Raw genomic sequence first — 21,480 nt, forward strand, 5'->3', positions numbered from 1 at the left:
AGGGCAACCACCCACTCACTTGGTGCCTCAGCATCGGTGTCAAGGCTTCACTTACTTTAAATGGCGCTTTTCAATCTCCTTCCGAACAAACTTAATTGTGTGATGTTTCCTAAGCATGTGTCTGATTTAAAAAGCAAAAAAAAATAGTAACACAATAGTTTATGGGTCATTCAGTTTTATTACACTATTAATCAGCTTGGTATGATTTTTTTTTTTTTTACAGCCTCCGATTGCTTGCAAGTACATTTACACAACAAAGAACACTTTTTTTGTCAAATTCGAGTATCTGCTTCTTGGTGCATTGGCTTTGGTTAGAGGATCGTAGTGGTGATACAGAACCGGTGTTGCATTTTTCTCTGCACAAGCCAGGGATGAGTATAATAATCGATCCTTTGTTTGGAATTGATTGATGATTTTTATTTTGCCACTTGGAGCAAAATGGAGCACGCTACTCAGCTATCACCAGCAGAGGCCTTTTTCCATTTAAAATCTACCAGTTTGTTATCTAAAAAAAAAAAAGCCCAGCAACAGTAATGCAAAATTAAGCTATATCCAAGAAGAATATCAGGGGGGGGGGGGCATTATTAAGACCATTTGTATTTAAAGAAAATTCCACCAATAATAAATAATTCATTCATTGGAAATGTAGTCAAACAGCCATCCCCAGCGCATACAGAGCAATTTGCTTGGATTGTGCTTAGTGCCACACTGTCACTGTCAATGAGGCTGCGTACACCTGACTACAATTCACATTTATCTTAAACATGTCATTATTTTACTATACAAGCTTCTAAAATGACACGTGAGAAGCATGACCCAATTGATTATTACGTCCAATATAAATAAAAAATACAATATAATTACATCCAAAACACAGCTTTGTAAAAAGCAATAACGCAGCGATTAAATGACATTTTTAATATTTCACAGCGGGGGGGGAGAATTGAACTGAGGACAACATGTATAAATGTGATCGGGGGAGGAGGGGGCGGGGGAGTAACTACGGTATTACATACCTTACTACGTTTGCTAAATGCTGGTAGGGAACCTTCAGTGGTGGTTTTTTTTTTGCGATCCAAATAAAAACAGGCAAGCTTATTCTCATCTATGGTTTCGGTACTATCATTAAACTGTGGACATTCACTAACATAGCTGTACAAATTATACAAAGACTGTGAGCGTAACACAGCCCGCCTCGTGAAACACACCATCACAGCTCCATCGTGCATGTGTGTGTTTTTGCATCATCTCCCAAAAAGGGATTACCTGCACATCCCGCAACTTGACCCTCTTAAGTGGCTTCGTAAAATGACACACAGCTAAAGAGGAAAAAAAAACAAAAAGTATTAAAGCATCGACAGAGTGCTAATATTTTGTGTTAAGATGTCAAGACGAGTAGCTTAATGACATACTCTATCACTACTTAGAACTACGTGTGCTGTGTTTTTTTATTTATTTTAATTTTTTTTAGGATTGAATACACACACTGACACAATATAATGCACTCTGTATTTTACACCTTCGACTTTTTAATTCCACCGTCTTGACAAATTATAAGCAGACTGCTACAAAGTATTGACGAGAGCGTCGATGCATGTGCCCGGGGGGGGGGGACGTCACTACTTTTGGGGGAAATGACAACGGGGAAAAAATAAAAGAACTAAGGGAATGGAATCTCAACATCTACCTTAAATACATTCAGAAAGAAGTTACTGTGTCGTCTTGTGCTGGTTTTTTACAACAGTCCGTTTTCAATCAGCCATGTCAGGAAAATGCGTCTCCTTCTCGTTTACAGCACAACGCACTAGTTGATATATTATTCCGTTACACCGAATGAATTAAATAAACGTTTACCGGGACGTCTACTACTAAGGATACACTTGAGCCCAGAATTAATCACACTTTTGACAAAATAAATAGTTATCTTCTGGCTGGATTGACACAAGAAAATTGGCTGAATGAAGTTTTGTCAAAAGATATTAATTTGGATGAATTAATCATGTTGACCAAAATTATTCATCAATCCATTCTAGGTCGAAGGGGAAGCAGAAGCTGACTTGGACAATTCACACTTACATTCACAGCTGAACAATTTACAGTCTTCAGGAAATGTACCAAGAGTGTTCTTGGAATGTGAACCTCAGAATACCAAGAAAAAAAAAAAACGGTCTTGTGTTGGATTAAAATGATGTCGATGACATTCCAAGTAATGAGGATCTTTTAGAATGGAAAAAAAAAAAGAATGTTGTCAAAATATAAATGACTGAAAACTCAATATATATTAATATCGGCTGCTTAAAATCAATTTCTGCTGTATCGTGTCATTTCCAGGCAGAAGATACTCATTCAACAAATAACTTTGAATCCAAACAGGGTATGAATCATTGGGCCTGTCTGATATTATTTACAGTGTCTATTCGGAACGGCGACTTTATAAGAAGCAGTGACGGGAACAATACAAATAGTTACAGCAGCTTCGTACACCGAGTTGGCATGCTTTCATTAAATCTATATTCTGTTTTACAGTTATTAAATTTGCAGTACAAATCAACTTAATCACTAAGCTAAACGGAATATTTTGCTGTATATTTGCCAATTTAATCAAAACAAACGTGGGGCTGATACTCGGATATTAATAATATACTTTTAAAAATAATATATATGATCTCATTGGACGTTTTGAAGGGAAATCTAATTGAATTGGTCGTATGTGCTGCTACATGAGGATGAACGGGCTTGCCTATCGGACTCATCTACATGGATGCACAATGAGATCATAAAAAGTCGACTATGAAACAAAAACAATATTCTAAAGCATTATGCACCATTCAGATTGTGGTGTGTCAGTAGGTCAAGTCATGCCACTGTGATGATTGTTTCAATTTTTCTACAGTATGCGAATTACAGCAGTGTAATAATCACTATTCACATTTTGCTAATGATGATTGATGGAATTGGTCATTTACAATTGGTATGGACTAAAGACTGAGTTTATCCAGTTAATTAATGAAATCTCAATGTTTTCAATCCATTACAGGCTGTGTGTGTCGGTGCATCACCATGACGACGGGACGGAACCAACTTGCTACAACTTCAGTTCATCTGCTCAAAGAATTTGTAAGTGGGATTTTCGTAACCGTGGTTTTGCATTTTGGTGAGCTGTCGCTCCTCCGGGGTCAGCATGGGGTCCACCTGTTGGGGAAGTAGAAAAAACTTAGCAAAAGTCTGCGCTGGACCAAGTTGCGCTCCTCGGGTCCTACCTCGACGATGCCGTGGCTGATGGTGCCGTAGGGCTTCCTGCGCACCAGCAACAGACTAATGACCATCACCATGGCGATGGCCACAGCCACCACCAGCAAGCCCACCATGGCTCCACGATTAAATGTCTCCAAGGCGTCGGGTTGCTTTACAAAGAAAGATGCGAAGTGATGACCATATTTTGGGCAATTTGTCTTGTTCATCGGGTCATTCTTACCAGTTCATCTCGCTCGATCTCATCGGGCTTGTAGACGACCTGTTTGAGCTCCACAGAGGTGTTGATCTACGAGGGAATTGTTGATTATTAACAATGACGTCACAAAAATAAAATTAAAATGCTACATTTCGGGATGGCTTAAAATCACAATATTTCGCTTTAAATATATTAGTTGCATTTAAAAAAAAGAATTAAAAATCCTACCTTTTCCTCATACTCATACGTAGGAGCCTTCTCAGATGGGGCGTAGTCATATTCATCTCCTGCAAATGCAAAACAGATTATCCTCAATGCGGCAATGATTACTCGTCTTACATTCTTAAGAAAAATAATTCTAGAAGATAGATAGACATAGGATCAAGCTTAGTACAACCACTCTGTTTACTAAAACGGCCATTTTTAAAATAGATGGACAGAAGCTAGATAGAAAATGAATCCTTGCTCACCTTTCTTATTCGATTGCAAGTCTGTAGTGACAAGGAGGAAAATCAATGTTAGAAAAATAAAGCCGACTGATGCGAAAGATGTAACGCGACGCAGTCCGTACCAACGCGGGGCGGGTAAGGCCTGTTCTGGAATTCTCGCTCCTCTTCTTCCTCGTCATCCTTTTCTTCCTCGCTCTCGGCTGGCAGAAGCTCCTCGGTGGTGTGCGTCTCAGAGAAGGACGTTGTCATGAGCTCGCTGATGTCGCCCCGCTCTGCCCGTACTAGTTCTTCTACAAGGAAAACATAAAAGAATTTTAATTTGAATGTAACCCGTTGATTTTTTTTTCAATACTCTTCCAGCATACGGATATCATCGTGGAGCTCCTCGGCCAAGATAGGATCCTTGTAGAGAAGTGCCAGACTCTGGTTCATCCTCTCCTCGATAACATGCAGATGTGTGTACACCTGGAAAAAAGGATTTTGCAAGTGTTAAACAACAAGAACTGGACCCAGATGACAGCGTGAACTCGGAAAAGGTACAATAACATCCTTGTTTCCTTGTTGTACTGTTTCATCAAGTTTTTAAGTTTTTAAGTTTTTTTGTGTTTAAATTTGATCTATAAAAGCTTCCGTTTTATGGATTAATTCATTAATATTTCTAAAGATATCACTAATTACATATTATAATTATTAGTATGAAAACCTGATGTGCTTGAGGAAAAAAAAGCAGATTTGGAATTACTGAAAAAAAATCACCAAAAATTTACTTGCATCACTGATATAAAAAAAATTAATAATAAATGGAAAAGAAAAATGTTGACCAGTGTAACTAAAACTCGGAAGCGAACCAACTTCCCCGAAGAAATTGTGTTCGACATTGGAGACACTGCAGAATTTTTTTTTAATAAAGTTGCTTCTGTAGTCAGCAAAATCTACCTTTGATCAAAGCTACAAGAAGATCACTAGATCCTCTATCTTATTTTTTTAATCAGTTTATTGAAGTGACACCAAAAGCCCGTACGGGCTTTGCCATTGTCAGCAGTAAATCATAAAGCGTCACGCACCTGGAATTTCATCTGCTCAGCCTTCTGCGGGTCTACAGCCACAATATGCTGGTAGTGCCTGAGCGTATGTCTGCGGTCCTTCTGCTCGGCCGCCATGTAGCGCTTGAGAGCCTGCAGCACTCGCTCGGGCTGCAAGAAATGTTTCAATGCGGCCATTTTGCGACGATGGGCTTGCTTTTGATCTTCCTACCTGTGGCTCGTCAGACTGGACTGCGGTCAGGTAGTTCTCCAGGGCCAGGCGGCGGTTGTTGTTGAGTATGGACTCCACTCTGGCCAGATGAGTTTCCACCAGCCTCTGCCTCTCGCCCGCCACTTGTTCCTCAAGCGTCTGCAGAACGGACTGGAAGTGCTGCGGATGGATAATGGAATAAAATGGCGGCCAAGAAAGCATCTCTGCCATACCGACTGATTTAATTACCTCATTTAGGGCTTGCTGTTCTGACTTTGGCAGATTCTTTGACTCGTTGTCTGCCTCCGCCCACTCCTTCATGATCTAGCAAATGGAAAACATTCAAGTCAGAAAACAGGCGCATCGACTATTTCCATTGAAACTACATAGGCATGGTCATAGACTTATGATATTGAGGGAAAAGCCCAAAATGATTCAGAGCCTGATACATAGGTGTCAAACTCAAGGCCCGGGGGCCAGATACGGGCCACCGCATCATTTTATGTGGCCCGCAAAGACAATTTTGCATCGACTTTGTGTCATTACAAATTGTCGTCACTTTTTAAAAATTGCTAGCAATTTTTACTACCATTCATCTTTTTCAACTATTTGAATATTTTTTTACTAATCACTTATATCAAAATTGGTTATTCATCAGTTTGTCGTGTAGCCTATACTGTAAATAATATAAGGTGTTGTCAGAATCCTTAGAATATAAGAATCCCATTGACTCGGAATACTAAAAACGGTGCAAAAAGTAAAGCGGAACTTTCTAATCCTGTTTTGGTTGCCCCCAACCTGTGAAATCTACCTCATTGATTCGCTTCATTCGCCGTTCCTCCAGGTCTGTTTTGGCACGCAGGAAGTTGGCATGCTCCGTGTCGTCCACCGGCTTCTCGAAATAAACATCTACGCCATCTGTGGGTCGAGTGGTTGTCACTGCGATTGGGGGGGGGGGGCAGGAAATAGAGGTCATTGTTTTCACTTTGCTTGACTTTTAAAGTTTCAAATTACAGTGCATCAGGAAAATATTCACTTTTTCTGCCCACATTTTATTTAACAGCCTTATTCCAAAATGGAATGATTTTTTTTTTCTCCAGAATGAGACAACGAGGCAACTTTGGTATCAATTGCAGTCACGTTTTTTTTTTTAAATAGCACTTATCTCTGGTCAGATTTCAGAGAGGCTGGCATGAACCTTTTACGAAAAACTAACCATACAGCCCTGATTGGTGGAATTTCTAAACTATTGTGTGTTCCCAAATACCACCAAGCAAAACAATGAGAAAAAGTGAAGCACAAAATCAACCCGATAATAACGATATCAGTCATTGTTGTGCTTTACAGAGGAGATGAGTAAGTACCGCTGTCTCCTTTCATCAGAGGTGGTGACGTCGTGGCTTTGTAGTTTTTGTCATAGTAGGACGAATCCAGATAATCCGACGTCTGGTAGGGGCCCGAGTCGATGGGGTATTCGTACTTCTCCGGGTTTCTCACCGCTATGGGCTCCTCCTCATCCTCCTCCTCCACCGGCTCTTCATCTACCTCATCCTCTTCATCCTCATCCACCTCCTCTTCGTCTTCCTCCACCACCTCGTCATCTTCATCCTCCATGTCGGTCTCGTACATGTCGGTGTCGGGGGAGGGGCTCGGAGTGGGTTCAATCACTTTGGCACTGTAGGAATAAAATGCGGTGATCATACGTTCCGTCTATACGTAACCAATCGAGTCTGTCAGCGGTGCCTTACACAGGATTAAGTATTCCGTGAGTCTGCGAGATCTGGTGGCCAGCGAGTTCTCTTTCCTCCAATTCGGCCTTGCCGCTGGTGCTGCTTCGACCTGGGCAGCATACATACTCCACCCCGCGGAAATTTTCTCCGCACGGCAAAAGCATTCCGTAACTGTGGAGCTCCAGATTGTCTACGATGCACGCCTTAAGGAGAAAAACATTCCTGTTGTCCTCCAATGCTTTACCGACACATATTATGTAAACATCGCGAGCTGCCGTGTAAAGTATCACACCTCTTTCGCAATGTTGTGCCAGTACACGTAACTCTCGCAGGCATCCATCTTCTCCTGGTGGAGGAAACGGCATCGGTCTGGAACAAGCAGGGCCTCGCTTACGTACTCACCTTCTGTACCAACACAAAGCGGGGGTAGTGTGAGAATCATCCATGCTATAGTTCTGGTTTGGTTTCACGGGAGTCAAAACTGTTACCCAGGCTTAACGTGAATATATTTTCTCTTTCTCTCGCTCTCAAAGTAATCAAAGACCCGAATATTGACTGTCTCAAAATGATTAAACCACCTCAAGATGCTCTCCAAGTGAAGGAGCAGTGGCTCTAATCTAATGAACAGACGTGACCATGGACATTGATCAGAAAAATCATCTCTTGTCCTTTCAGTCACGACAAATTTATGATCATAAAAATAAATCCCAAACAAAGCCAAATTTCATCATATCCTTGATGTCTTTAAATTTTTGCATGGCAAAATTTTATACTCCTATGGAGTGCAAAATAAGCAATATGCTATTTACGCTATATCTTATCTTAATTAAGATGTGTGCTTTGTGCTGCTGGCTCATGATTTTTTCCTTTTTAGCTTGTTCATGTATTAGCTAAATTCTGTTTCTCTGTGTGACGTGAACAAAAAATAAGAAAAAACTGTCAACCTAAATGCAGTGGCAGATCTAGGAGGGGACACTGCCCCCTACTGAAATATGCTTGGACCCCCCCCAGTGTTAGACCAGATTTTGGATATTTTCCAATTTTTCTGGGAATTTCTTTCCACATTTCCACCCATTCCCAGAAGCATATTTTGGGGGTTTGTAAAAAAGTCATCTCTCCTTATAACAATACATTGCATATTAGTATGCATTTGTCTAATTTCTATCCCAGTAGTCAGTTTGGTTCTTACCTAGGCAGCGATAGGGCACCACTATGAAGGGGCGTGCCTGGCAGTGGCTCCATCCTTTCTTACACCAGTAAGGGATGTTCACAGGACTTTTTGCCTCCTCTACGTGGGAGATGGAAAGCGCTGGGTACATCTGGTCGTGCGGGTCCATGCAAAGATGGAAGAGAGATGGATGGGCATAGCAGAGGGAATGAAGAGAAGAGGAGGGGACATTTGGTCAGAGGACAGGTTGAAGGATTTTGGTGGGGTACAGGGAGAAGACTTTATAAGGGAAAGATTCATGCACCTTTATCACACCATGCAAGTACCATCTTGTTACTGTCTTTCTAATAACTGGCAAAAAATACAGGCGCCCCCTGAGACTTTTTGAGAGGATGTCAACAAATGTAGAACACATTATGAGTCATTTAATAACACTGCTGCTTTGGTTCTACGTGTGCATTATGTGGCCACCAGATGGCGCTTGGTTGCCCTTTCCTCTCAAATACATGCACTGCTGTTTAATTTTGTGATTGTCATATAATGAGTACACAAATCAGTAAAAAAGAGGATAATGTAATATTTAGAAAAAGTCCAATTGTGTGATTAGTGAATTTTTTATTATTTTTTGTCATTTTTATTTATTATATAATAATTGTAAATGAATTTATAAATACATTATGTAGAATATTATACGTATATGTATATATATATCTATAATTTAATTATATAATAATTGTAAATTAATTAATTAATAAATTACGTCGAATATTGTAATAAAATATAATGTTGTACATTCCCAATATTTCCCTATAATACAGTATTGGCCCAAAATGTCCCTGTCACTTTTTTTTTTCTCAAGCCTACCTCCTGACAGTAGGAGAGAATTTCACTGGGGTCTTTGAAGCAGTCCTTGCGGCCTTGAGGGTCCGGCTCCCACTGGCCCGTCTGCGGGTTCATGTGCAAGAGCTGACGGCCACAGAACATTGCAATCTGCGGTTCTGCCACCTGGGGGCTGGGGCCATTCACCTCGCTCATTGCCAGGGCCTGGAGGAGAGGAGGAGGGAGACAAAGGAGATGAGGACGAGTCGATACAAACCCAGTGACAGATAATAGTGAAGCTGATCTAGGGGCAAGTGGGCCTCACGGATAATTGGTAGATGCACTCTAGCAATAAACCCGGCACTGAGGCACTGACCGGGGGGGGGGGGGGGGGGGGAGATATCAAAACAGTTAAACTAATGCACCGGGGGATCGAGCTTTAAAAGGATATTGACAGAACTCAAAGTCACGGAAGATCTATTGATAGCTCAGTTTAAAAAAAAACAACCAATAAGAAGCTCGGTTTATTGCCGCATTTGCCAGGAGCACAGAGAGTTGAGGCGTGCAGGATGTAAATATATGCAATCTAATAAACATTCAGTCTAAAATATAGCTTCCTATGGGTGCACGGCAGCCTTCTTGGATGTTGTTATTGATCGTGGAATATGTTGCCTCCACCCTGGGAGGACCCCGGGGACCTCGCACAGAGGAACAAATGGGCGCTCGAGCTGGGAGTCAGGTGTTAAATCTTACTCATTGACCCGTGAGCCACTTCACTACATTAACAACACAGTGCACACCAGCACAAAGGAGTCCAAATGCATTCAGACACGTACAGTGTGGCACCAAGAACAATTGCACAGCTTCACGAAGGCCACACAAAGATGGTTTACTAATGCGGAACACGATGAACATTAAATCAAATTTGCAAAATCATCTGAGAAAAATATAAATAAAAAAAATAGGGTCCTTTGTATAGCGTCAATCTTTTCATGTCTGCAGACGGACTTGGGAGATAGAGATGACAGGGAGGCTGGAAGCAGCGCTGAGCCAATTAGAAGAGAGTTGCCCGGAGGAAGAAAGTGAGAAGAAAAAAAAAAAGAGATGAGAGTGATGCCTGATCAAAGAAAACGCAGCTTGGGCCGGCTTGCAGCTCCACTGTTTGAAGTTCTCATTAAAATTCAAAGTGATCATTTTACATTACTGTACTTCCTATAGGGTAAATAAATTACATATGAACAAATAGTTTACAGGTGTCCCAGTACAAGCCGTGGTCAACTTTGAACGGAGCAATATAGGCCCTGATTGGTTATACAATTACTAGAAACTTCAAATTAAAAATGAAGATTTTTTCTCTTACCTAAATGTTTTTAAACGTGCTGTGCTTAAGGCAAGAAGAGAAAAAGCCACTTTGCATCTCCCGCTGTGGATACTGTTGCTTTGTCATGTGGGCTTTCCAAACAATCTTGCCTTTTAAAATAACAACTCTACTGCCAATGAAAAAAAAAAAAGCTTCTTGGATCTTGGCCCTTGCTTCTATCTTCATCTTGGCAGGCGACTTCTCTCACGCCGGCTCCCTTGCAAGTAGCTGCTCATCCTAATTAGAAAGTGAAATAAGTGCTTGTTTGACTTTTATTGACAGTGTTGTATGCCTTCGTTGCTTAAGGAATGCATTTGCTGAGCTTGCTGTCCTGTGAAGCTGCTGAGCTGACGTCTGAGCAAGTATTTCTGTTTGACGTGGGCAAGGTCAGTACTTCCGGATATTTGAGAAGATAACCCCCCCCACACCCCAAGGTCCAACCTCTCTCATTTTGCTTGTGCACTCGCCGAAAATCGATGCAGAATGACTGCAACTGAATCACCCCCCTCCCCCCCGTCCAATCAATAGAAGTCCATAAGGAGCACGAGGCTCCCGACTTCCATGACAGCAAAGCTGCACTCCAACCTGATCTAGGATCAGATTAGATGTCCCTGTTAAGTAAAAACCTCTTTTAAAATGCTCACTTTTGTTTATTTTGTTTCTTTTCCTCCCACAGCTTGTCCCAAAAGTCTCCTGCTGGTTGGTGACCCAGTTCGAAATCACACGCATCTCCAAATGCTGGTAACCACGCAGCAAACATTACACGCAGCAATGACGTAGTAGCTGACTCCATTTTGCCTCATTTGCATAATTGTCAATATTATTAATAAACAATAATAAATCCGGGTTAAATCCAGATGAAAACAAACGGAAATATTATCGGACTTGTCCTGTGAGTGTCCCAAAACCTTAGTTAAGCCAACATATCATCTGGTGGTGCTGAGTGAATTGCGCCAGCGGGCCGACACAAGAGTGCTGCATCATTAATAAAGCAATGCTGATAGAAAAGTGGAGACGTGCATTGACTTTCTGCCTCGCTTTTTGCTGTGCTTGGCGTCTTTGTTTGCTCTCATGATTTTTCGTTTCTACCCGAGAGCTGTGCGTGTACTACAATTTCTCCATAGCAGGAAGCGTTGCTAACAAACAAAATGTTCCCACAGGGACAATAAGGCACTCAACCACAGAAGTTGCACTACAAATATGTGGCTATGTTTAATTAGAAGCTGCTCTTAAAACCCGGGTTGGAAGAACACTGGTAGACACATTCTTCCAGCAACCGACATGTTTGAGTTCAAGCCTGAGCAGTAGATTTATTTATTTTTTCCTCGGGCATCATTCCCCCCTTCGCTCAAATTAAATTTGCAGCACCTGTTCCACCCTTCTGTTGCAGCATGACTTCATCCTCTTTAATGATGCAATCTCTCGACGCTGGCAGGCAAGCCGGGGCAGGAGAGGCGTAGCGGAAAAGCCCACCTATCATTTGTCCCCTATTCCAATCGGCTTCCTTCCTTCCACCGTTCCATAAATGCACCACCGTCGGAGAATCATGCCGTTGTCTTGCTAAATGCTACACATGCTTTAGTGTAACAGAAACAAAGATAAGAACCAAACATATCATACAATCCATTTTTCAAAAAAAAAATCCCCCTCCATTGCAGAGGTTCCGTTTTGGTTCAAATGCTGATGGGTGGATGGATGGATGGATGGATGGATGGATGGATGGATGGATGGATGGATGGATGGATGGATGGATGGATGGATGGATGGATGGATGATTAAGCTGTGCATGTACAAAACATGCATACATGTCTTTGTACTCAAAACCAGCTTGATTGGTGGTTGTCCCTAATCTCAAAACGCCTCCTTCCATATTTCTTTATATTCCCTTTTCCCCCTCGCCATTATGAGCGAGCAGTCCGTATTTAATATCGCTCCATCCTTACAGCTTTGACACAATATGTGACACGCGGCTGCTTCCACCTCGACAACGCCCCACCTCCATCCCGCTCCCTCGGACACTGCTAAATGACCCGAGAGATTTGTGAGCTTTCATCGCTGTAATCATGTTAGTTAATTATTCATAGACTCCATCAGAGGTCTTCCTGATGCGGTATGCATTTACCAGAGAGCGGTAACATTAGTCTGAGCGCCTCTCATTGAGCGGGAGGGGACAAAGGAGGAAGGAGCTCTGAATATTGAAACTCATTATTATCCATCTCTGACTGAAGACTAATTGAATACATTCATTTTCTATTCAGAGGAGAGTGAACGGAACATTACGCATTATGTTCCACCTTTTGTACCGTTGCATAATCCCACGGCAATTGATCAAAAACTGTCGAAAATTCGAGTCGAGTATAACCTCCAAAGTCAAACTCACTCCGTTCCAACATGATACCTCACATATCCAATAATGCACGGGTGTCAAACTCAAGGCCCGGGGGCCAGAAACGGCCCACCACATCATTTTATGTTGCCCGCGGAGACAAATTGTGCATCAAATTAATATGTCATTGCAAATTGTCTTCGCTTTTTAAAAAAATTTTTTTTACTCGTCTGATTTGAAAATTAGTTATTTGTCAGTTTGTTTTGTATCTTATACTGTATATAACGTGAAGAATAACGTCTTGCAATAATGTAAAGCCGCCACATTCGATACAGACGCCAACTCACTACGCTTCGCACAAACAGACACAAAAACGAAAAGAACTTCCACGTTGGGCGTATAGCGACATGCTAACTTCCAGTCGGCATGGAAACGCACAGCGACAACATGAGAAACGTGTTAAAACTCACAGGCGAGTTGATGCCATGTACACCGCAGTGTTGGCTGGCCTATACCTATTACATAACCCATCGTGATCACGCATTTGACGATTATTTTTTAGTCAGAGGGCGTCCCAGTAGCTTGTAACATATTGACGGTGTTATGCCCCCAGAAATGCTTCATGCCTTACCATGCATAAGGTCCGTTCTCGTTCTTTATCCATCATCATCAGCAAACAATTCTTTCAGCTTATCTTTGAAGTTTCCACTGTAAATTATTTGATGAATGCAATGCCAAGAATTTTAGCATTTAGAGACAAAATATGTACCGCCATGATCGCTTTGTCTAAATCCAGCCTCATCGAGCCAGATTACAACAGTCCAGCTTCCAGCTGAGCCCAGTGGGAGCAGATGGCCCCATAATCGCTCAGGTTCATGCCGGTTCTCAAACAGCAGCCAAAACGGGCTCCTGATATTTATTTGCAAATAGGGGCCGGGAATCCCACGGTATCATTTTGTAGCAGAGCGGTGTAAAATATGTGCGGATTGTTACACGTCCAACGTCATTACTGCGGCAATTCTTCGTTTAATGTGCAAAGAGGAGTCATTTGATTATGTGCCCATCATATGGATGAGGCTACATCTTTACACGGAGCTGCTCTCATCAGAAGTGACAAATCCTTCCCGTGGTGCTACTTTGCAAATAGCGAGAGTAATAAGGGATGAATTCCCACATGATCGTGCCAGATAAGAGAATTGACTGATGAATGATGGGATCGCACTTGATGCCCAAGGGGGCTGAGACTTCACTTTGCAGAGATGACACTCCCATGATTCATGATTAAAAAAAAAAAAAAAATCATGTTCAGGCATGCCCTCTCTTTAACCTCATCTTCTGGTAATACGGTCCACAAATTTGTCATCTATTATATTATCAAGTCAGATTAATTTTCGATCCATTTGTGAGTAATATTCAACTGATCCAAGCGATGCCTCCTGTTCCACCCACGTTTCAAAAAGTGAGTCGCATGCAGCCATGACGCCGCCGAGCATGAGAAAAACACATAACGCAGACATTTTCGAACAAATCACGGCCGCCTGTCGAGAGCGTGGGAGGCAAAACGCTGCATGATAACATCTCCTAAAGCCAAAACAGGAAATGCACGTGAATTTATCCAAACAAAAAAAGATTTTGTCTTGTATTGGTTTTCTCGTCGATTTTATTTTGTGCAATTACATAACCAACGCCGCTAAAGCTCCATCCCAGTTAAGCGAGACAACATGGGAGTGCCAACATGTTAATGCTGAACGCTGAGAGCCTGCAGATGTGATTTCAAGCTGAAGCGCTACCTCGGGGGGATTGAAAGAATCAAAGGCTTAGCAGAGATTTCACTGCTGCAGGTCGGCTGAAATTTTCTACAGGCAGATTGGAATGTATACAATGCAAACGACCAACCAACCATCTTTTGTAAAAGTTCAGCCATAAATACAAAAAATATTGGCTCAAATGTTGGCATTCCTATTATGAGAGAAATAATTTAAATAAAATAATATAAAATATATATTAATAAAATAAAATATTATAAAATAATAATATATGATGATATATATATGATCATGCTTTGTTTGTATGCAGTGCATAATAGTATGTAAGTAGATTAAAAGGAATAAGTCATCTTATTTCTTTTAATGGCCTCCTGAACAAATTGCTGTTTACGGAAATTAAATAAAAGGCCCGATAAGGATTTAAATCCTTTCCACTAAAAGCCTTGACATGCATATGGTCACCTATTAAAGTAACAGCCCCTAGTTTATTTCTATACTTACACTATGTGGCGTATATACATGTGTCAGAGTATAATAACCTGCCAAGGGAGAACGGGTGCAGAAAAGGGGGGGTGGGGGGTTGTAGGTGGGTTAAAACATTCATATATCTTTCTCCTTTCGTCTCATATTTATGCATGCTTTCAATTGCAATCTCATCATGCCACTCCCCCGGGAGTCTGACTGCGAGATGCATTTTATGGAAATTAAGCTTTCACTTTATAAATGGGATACAGTGCATTCTGCGAGAGCCCCATAAAGAGAAAAGGGGGGGGGGGGGGGGCAAACTGGTGGGTGTCACCATTACTATTATGATATTGTCACAAACCAATAACAATGTTATCATTTAGAGGTAAAAGCAAAGAGTGACAATATTAATTTGATACAATTGTGTGGCACAAAAATCAGAAAATGATTGTGCCGTGTTGTCAGTCATTTTTTATTTCAGTGTGTAAGTGTCAGTCTTGCATGTTTACAAGGGGGGGGAGGGGTCGAGCTGAAGAGCAACTTGATGCGGTGCTCACGTTTCACATTAACCACCCCCCGCTCACTTGCCCATGAACACCCGTCTCATTTTTAGCCCTCTACTTCATGTTCCTCAGCATCACTTGGCCACTGAGGTTGGTTTCCATGGTAACACCACCCACAGGAGCAGGCTACCTTCCCTGTTACCGTAGCAACTGGTTCCCTACAGACTTTCCTGCATGTCACTCAGTCTCCCTCTCGCTTTCTCTCTCTCTTGCGCGTAAACAGTCCCTTCCTCCCTCTGTTTTGGTTCACCACCGAGTCCACATATGTTATTTGACTGGACGTTCTCGCCTCAGCAAGTCAATGATCACCCACCTAATGGTTGGGTGTGCGTTCCGCCTCCCTGCCTGCTCCTTGTTTACATGCCTTTTAAACGACTCATTCTTTGCTAGGCCCTATAAAAATGAAACATCAATAATATCACAACCACTAATAAGAACGCGATGGTATGTAATTTTCTCCACTTCCTGATTGGCTGAAGGTGATCTACTAGATCGGTGCCCCCAGGATTAATTTGCTGAGTTAAAAAAAAAAGTTTCATGCTGAGTTAGACTCGACTCGAACATAGGGCCCCTGATGTTTGTGTGAATAGTTGCCACATAATTAAAAGTGGGCCACAAGTTTTATCCAACCTAAAAAGGCAAGGCTATTTATTTTATCCTTGCTTGCCTAAGGGGATTCGTGGCCTGGCTCAATTTTGGTGGTTATGAACCGCTGATGTCGAGAAAAAGTTCAAAATGCAAACTTTGTACACAAAGTTCCATCTGTGCAAAGTGAAATGAAAAATATGCCGGGTCAACTGCCGGAAGCTCGGTCTCACCGGCCACGGAGTCAATTACTGTGGGAACATTGGGTCTTGAGAAAGAGGAAGGCTCTGTGAAAATGTGAAATTCTCATTCGTTCATCCAAAAGCACTTCTCACAAGGAATTGCTTTCCATATTCTGAAAGAGACTTAAAATGTCCGACAACGAGGCTTTTGTTTTCCATAATAGTCATCTAGCATATCAAATTGAGGTGATGTGGGACACTAAAATGCTGACAATCCAGATTTGGATGAACACCAGAATTTGGGATTTGGGTCAGGATGTTAATTCATTGGGTCGTGCCACAACAACAGCACGATTTTCTATTTCCCCCAACATCTGCACATAACTTTTGAAGTTATCCTGAGGTTGGGAGTTTTGTATACTACAAATATACAAAATCTTCTGTTGATTGAGTTGATAAAACAGAGTTCACAGTTTGAATAATAAAAAAATAAAAGTAATAAAAAAATAAATAAATAAAACCAAAAAATGAATAAAAAAAATACAAAAATAAACATTTAAAATAAAAAAAAAATAAAATCATCAAAGATAGCGAGAGTAAAAATGTCACATTTAAGTGAGGGGCAACGAGGACCTCTGGGATGTGGCAGATGAGGCAAAGGGGGACTGGAGGTGAGAGCCAGACTATGGGATTTTCTACTGTGGGGGGGGCAGGAGGCGGGCTGAGTAAGAACGAGCAGGGAGTGAGAGGACTCCGCTAAAAGAGTGCGTGACGAGCAGGAGCTCAGTCTTCTCCGCGGCCTTCAATAATTCATGTGGCCTCTCCTGTGGCCCCATCGCTCTATAGCAGTCGCTAAGGTGTACACTATGCAGAGATGCGGAGAAAATGACGCTTGTCTTTTCTCAACAACCACAACAACACGCAATAGCTAACCCACCAATTACACATTCCCAAAACCCTGCAGTAAAGAATGTACCATTTTTCTTTTATACAAGCACCGCCGTCCCCCTCCCCTCATCTCATTTCATAGCCACCTCTGAATACATGCTTATGACAAAGATGGATGTCTTTGCTCTCCCAGCTGCTGGATCTCAAATAGGGCTGGTTTCCATTAACATGCACTCCACCCTGCAACCCACATAACTCTCTCTCTCCTTCATCTCGCAAATCCTCCACAGCACCAGAGCAAAAGCCTTTTCTCACCAGTCCGCCCTCCATCTATTTAGCCGTGGCCCCACCCCACCCCCCTTTTTTTTATTTTACATGGAGGACAAGTGTTATCACAGAACTGCAGATGTTTTCAAAGGGCCCTCCTTTAAAACCTTCAGCTGGCAGCTGCAGGGCCAAACATCTCGCTTCGCCCTTGAATTGAACTGAAACCCGAGGAAGCGATGCGGGGTGTGAAGACTTTGCTGATATCTTTGCCTTGCGAGACTCCAGAGCCAGATGAGATTAAGGATGGCTCGCCCCGTATCGCGTGCAGACAAACATCAAAAACCAGATTTGAAAAGATACATAAGTATCGAATCTTCTGCCTTTACAAAGCGAATAAGAACTCAGTCACATAGATATTTATCAAGCGCCGCCATCTTCAATTAGCAAAGCGCAGTCCCAAGTCCGGGCCACGTCAAGGTCTAATGCGGAACCAAGGTTAATTGCCGTTAAATCAAGATGAACCACTGCATGTTTCCTGTCACACGCTATTTTCTTTCCTCTCCAAGTCTGCAGTCACAGATCTGTTTGGACCATGTGACCAAAACAAGCCAATCAAATTGTTTGTTTGCCAGAAGAACCCGAACCCAAGAGGCTTGCTACATCCTGGGTAGTTGCCAGCATCACAAGAAACAAATAAATATTTTAAGTACAGCCAGAGCGAGGAGATAGCAACATGGCTTATGTGCTGCATATTAACAATAATTCTTTCCTGTGTTTCAGTGCCGCTGCGTGTTTACCATGACCCTGCACGTTTAAGCCATTTGTGTATCTCCAAAAGCTTAAGGGGGGGGTGCAGATACACAGAAGAGGAGGTAAGATATAAGATGCCCAGTGGCTCTCGGATATAGTTGAGAGTAGCAAGCACACAGGAATCCATTAGTGGAACCTGATTATCTCTTAGCTCCAAAATTAATTAAGTGAAGGGGCGGAGCCGTGTGCCTGTTTGTGTGTGAGGCAGCGTAAGAGAAAAATCTGCTTGTTCTCTTCTTTTCTTGGCCCAAATCCTTGCATTGAAAGGCAGATGCTTGTATTCCAGAGTAAAGCCCGACATTTTCTCCTCGTGCTGATGAAGATGGAGGTGGTGGGGCTGTTTACTGATTTTATGACTCACTCATTTTTATTGCATTTCTTCTTCGCCTCTGTTTCAGCTTGACTTGTAAAATGATAAAATTGGTTTTGTTTTGGAGGTATGGTTGATGGCTAGTCACACTCACATTTGCACTAATTAACAAGTTGCAGGCTAACATGCACGTTTAGGGAAAACTCACGCAAAATGGCAGTCACAACTGGGACTCAGACATGCTAACTACAATTGCCCAAATTGTGAATCTTACATAAATACAGTAAATGCATGTTAACACTGCTTCACACTCAATACCGGTAAAAGAAAAAAAAAAACCAATTTCAGACTAAGAATAGCTTTTTTATTCTCTCTGCCAAATGCCAAAGCTGTTACACACGGAAAGCTTTTCTCTTCCAATGCGCATCTAAATTCAACATCTATCCTCCCATTACTGAACTACTTCAAAACTAGCACCCAAATTATCATATTTGAAGCATCAACTTTTTCCAAGCGTATGTTTATATGTCAGCACAATTAAGGCTTACATCCATTTACTCCCATTTATTTTCTATGCAGCTCGTTCCCATGAGGGTCACGGGAAAGCTGGAGCCTATCCCAGACTGACTTTAGACGAGAGGCGGGGTATGCCCTGGGCTGGACGCCACACAAATTACCCAAGCAATTCCCATTCAATTATGGCAAACAAGAACCCTTTGTTGTGGTTCCCTTCTATAAAAATGTGGTTAAAATCTTTATTTTGTAACTTGCATTGGGGACAAGTGACCAAGTGCCACCATACAGTAAAATACAGTAGTATAGTAGATCTAAGTGTTCATGAAAATCATATTGCTCGTCTTTCTAGTGGTATTAACACCGCACTTTGAAAATCATCGTTTGAAAATCCACGTCATAGAAAAAGAAGACAAAACAAATCATTCCTGTTTAGGAACGCGCTTCATTGACCCCGTGCTTCGGCCGCCATATTGACATTGACACCCTTCCCTGCTAATGTTGAACTAGATTGTTCTCTCGCAAGTTCACAAGCAGCCCGTGAAGGTGATAATATTTGTCGTCTTCTCAGGGAAGACCTTTCCTGTCACGATGAGCGCCACTCACAGCTAAACGAAGCCATAACGTAACATTATTTATATGACAAGCGAGCCAGAGTGCGTCTTAAAAACCAAAAAGGATCGTTGAGGGACTCTACCAATAAACTGGAGTTATTTCCCAACGCAGTGCAGTAATAAATTAAAAAGCCGCGCCACAAAAAGGGAGGATTGCAGCAAATTTGCCCCATTCACACATCTCAGACGCACGCTGAGTAAATCAAGGCAAGCTGACACTTCTATTACGACTAATACGCGGGGTAATCCAGCTAGCCGACCCTCTCGCCGTGTAATCTTCGCTATGTAAACCTTCATGGGCAGGTCTGTGTATGTGCGCTCCCTCATCCTCCTCAATGTTACAGTAATCCCTCTAAGGCTCTTACACATGTGAAATTATTTAAGTATGAAAAGGAATCACGTCACCCCGCTGTTACAGACTCACTAGGGGGAAGATGGCTAATAAATAAACAAATCCTTTGCAAAAAAGGGAGCAAGGGGGAGGCTGACTTTAGTCACTCTTCATTTTTGCCATGAGAAAGAACATTTGACATCAGCATCATCTCAAGCGGGGGACATCGTGACTCAACCAACGTCACCGTCACCCCTTGACAAATACACACACGCTCGGAACGACAAAAAAAAAAAAGCAAATAGAAGTTATTTTACAAAGGAGATGATGGCAATGAGTCCTAATTCTTAATCAATCATCTTGAATAAAATGATCAATATGTGACTACTCTTAAATTTAGTAGCTGAACAAATTTGTGCCCCCCTGGCCTCATTAATAAGAGCTGTGTTGAAAAGAAAAACGCACTATTCTGTCTAATCAGCATGTATTTAACATTTTGTTTATTATTATATTCATAAGTTTAGTGATACTAAAAAAGTCTATATTCCATTGATGTGTGCATTCTCATCAAAATGTAATTGGAAGAATCTTAAACAATTGTGAATAGGTGGTTGCCCTCATACTAACTCTAATCCATAAAAACATTAAATCCTTGTGGGAGGTAATAAAGGTACAGTGCATACAGCTTTGGGCCCGCTACGTGGAGATGAGATGGGAGAGAGAGGTCGAGGTAGCCCATTGATCTGCAGTTCTCCACTTCATCCATCTTCTCTATAGTGAGGAAGACAGATTTCCCACAGATTGACCCTGGGCTTTCTTATTTTAACTCGACACAGCATAACGTGCATTCATTCAAATGCATCCTGATGCAAAGCAGGGAAACCTTGTAATATCTCTTGTACTACAACCTTCAAATGTCTTTTCACTGTCACGACAGTGATTGAATATGCATGGCCATCTCCAGGGCCGAGGAGGTGCAGCCATCCTCTCCAGATGAAAAGCGTGTGTCTTCCTTGTGACAGGAGCAGATGGAGAGACAAGGAGAAGCTGTTTGATGTCCATCCTCCCACCATCTTCCATATCAGATGCAGGCCGCCTTGTGCTTGACGCAGCCAGCCAAATAGTCACAAGACAACGTTTCTTCTTTGTTCGATTATAATCTTCTATCTATAGCGTGTGATAAAATTACACTTTGGATTTTGCACCGTCACAGTTGTGTGTGGATGTGTTGTGTCATCATCACTCGGGGAGCTGCAGGATGCGTGTACTCATTAAATCTCGGCACGAGTGTCACAAATAGTGAAGTGCGTTAGAGAGTAGTAAAACCATATTAACGCTGCAATCATGTGCGTAATTTGAGAAAAAAAAAAAAAGGGAAGAAACGTATTTGCACCGTAGTCTTACCTCGACGTTTCCCTTTGCGTACAAAGACAGCACGGCCAGCAAAATTGGAATTGACGATTGTCCCATTTTTGTTGTCCTCCCTTTGCTGTTGTTTTCAGTCGACCGAGTAACTAGAGTAAAACGAGTGAGTCCAACATAAGATCAGCCGATATGATGCTCCTGAGACACCTCCTGCGTCTCCGCGTCCAGTCGCAGTGTGGCTGGATGTGGATCATCCGCGACTCGCAGAACCAAGCCCTCTTTCTG

At 42.0% G+C, this 21,480-nt stretch overlaps 1 protein-coding gene and 1 long non-coding RNA gene across 2 annotated transcripts; one reads left to right on the forward strand and one right to left on the reverse strand.

Annotated features, from left to right (window-relative positions):
• Positions 1–158: 158 nt before the first annotated feature.
• Positions 159–21,472, reverse strand: aplp1 (amyloid beta (A4) precursor-like protein 1). The gene is made up of 17 exons (XM_061288731.1): positions 21,235–21,472; positions 8,896–9,075; positions 8,053–8,182; positions 7,156–7,268; positions 6,882–7,066; positions 6,498–6,808; positions 5,945–6,072; positions 5,383–5,457; positions 5,155–5,313; positions 4,965–5,093; positions 4,266–4,365; positions 4,023–4,190; positions 3,922–3,942; positions 3,680–3,738; positions 3,476–3,541; positions 3,261–3,404; positions 159–3,192 (listed from the first exon to the last, which is right to left on the reverse strand). Exons 1-17 carry the CDS (start codon positions 21,298–21,300, stop codon positions 3,094–3,096), a joined length of 2,133 nt encoding a protein of 710 aa, XP_061144715.1. The 5' UTR covers positions 21,301–21,472; the 3' UTR covers positions 159–3,093.
• LOC133160866 (uncharacterized) lies at positions 4,302–11,047 on the forward strand. The gene is made up of 3 exons (XR_009715961.1): positions 4,302–4,436; positions 10,517–10,596; positions 10,887–11,047. It is a non-coding gene; the product is annotated as an uncharacterized LOC133160866 (long non-coding RNA).
• Positions 21,473–21,480: the final 8 nt, after the last annotated feature.

This window comes from Syngnathus typhle, linkage group LG10 (genome assembly GCF_033458585.1).
Source record: "Syngnathus typhle isolate RoL2023-S1 ecotype Sweden linkage group LG10, RoL_Styp_1.0, whole genome shotgun sequence".
Classification (NCBI taxonomy): Eukaryota; Metazoa; Chordata; class Actinopteri; order Syngnathiformes; family Syngnathidae; genus Syngnathus; species Syngnathus typhle.

Coding starts and splice junctions, on each gene's coding strand:
- aplp1 (XM_061288731.1), bottom strand. CDS start 21,300: ATGGGACAATCGTCAATTCCAATTTTGCTGGCCGTGCTGTCTTTGTAC. Junction 4,191..4,265: donor GGAGCTCCACGATGATATCC/GTATGCTGGAAG, acceptor TTTTCCTTGTAG/AAGAACTAGTACGGGCAGAG. Junction 3,542..3,679: donor CGTATGAGTATGAGGAAAAG/GTAGGATTTTTA, acceptor ATTCCCTCGTAG/ATCAACACCTCTGTGGAGCT.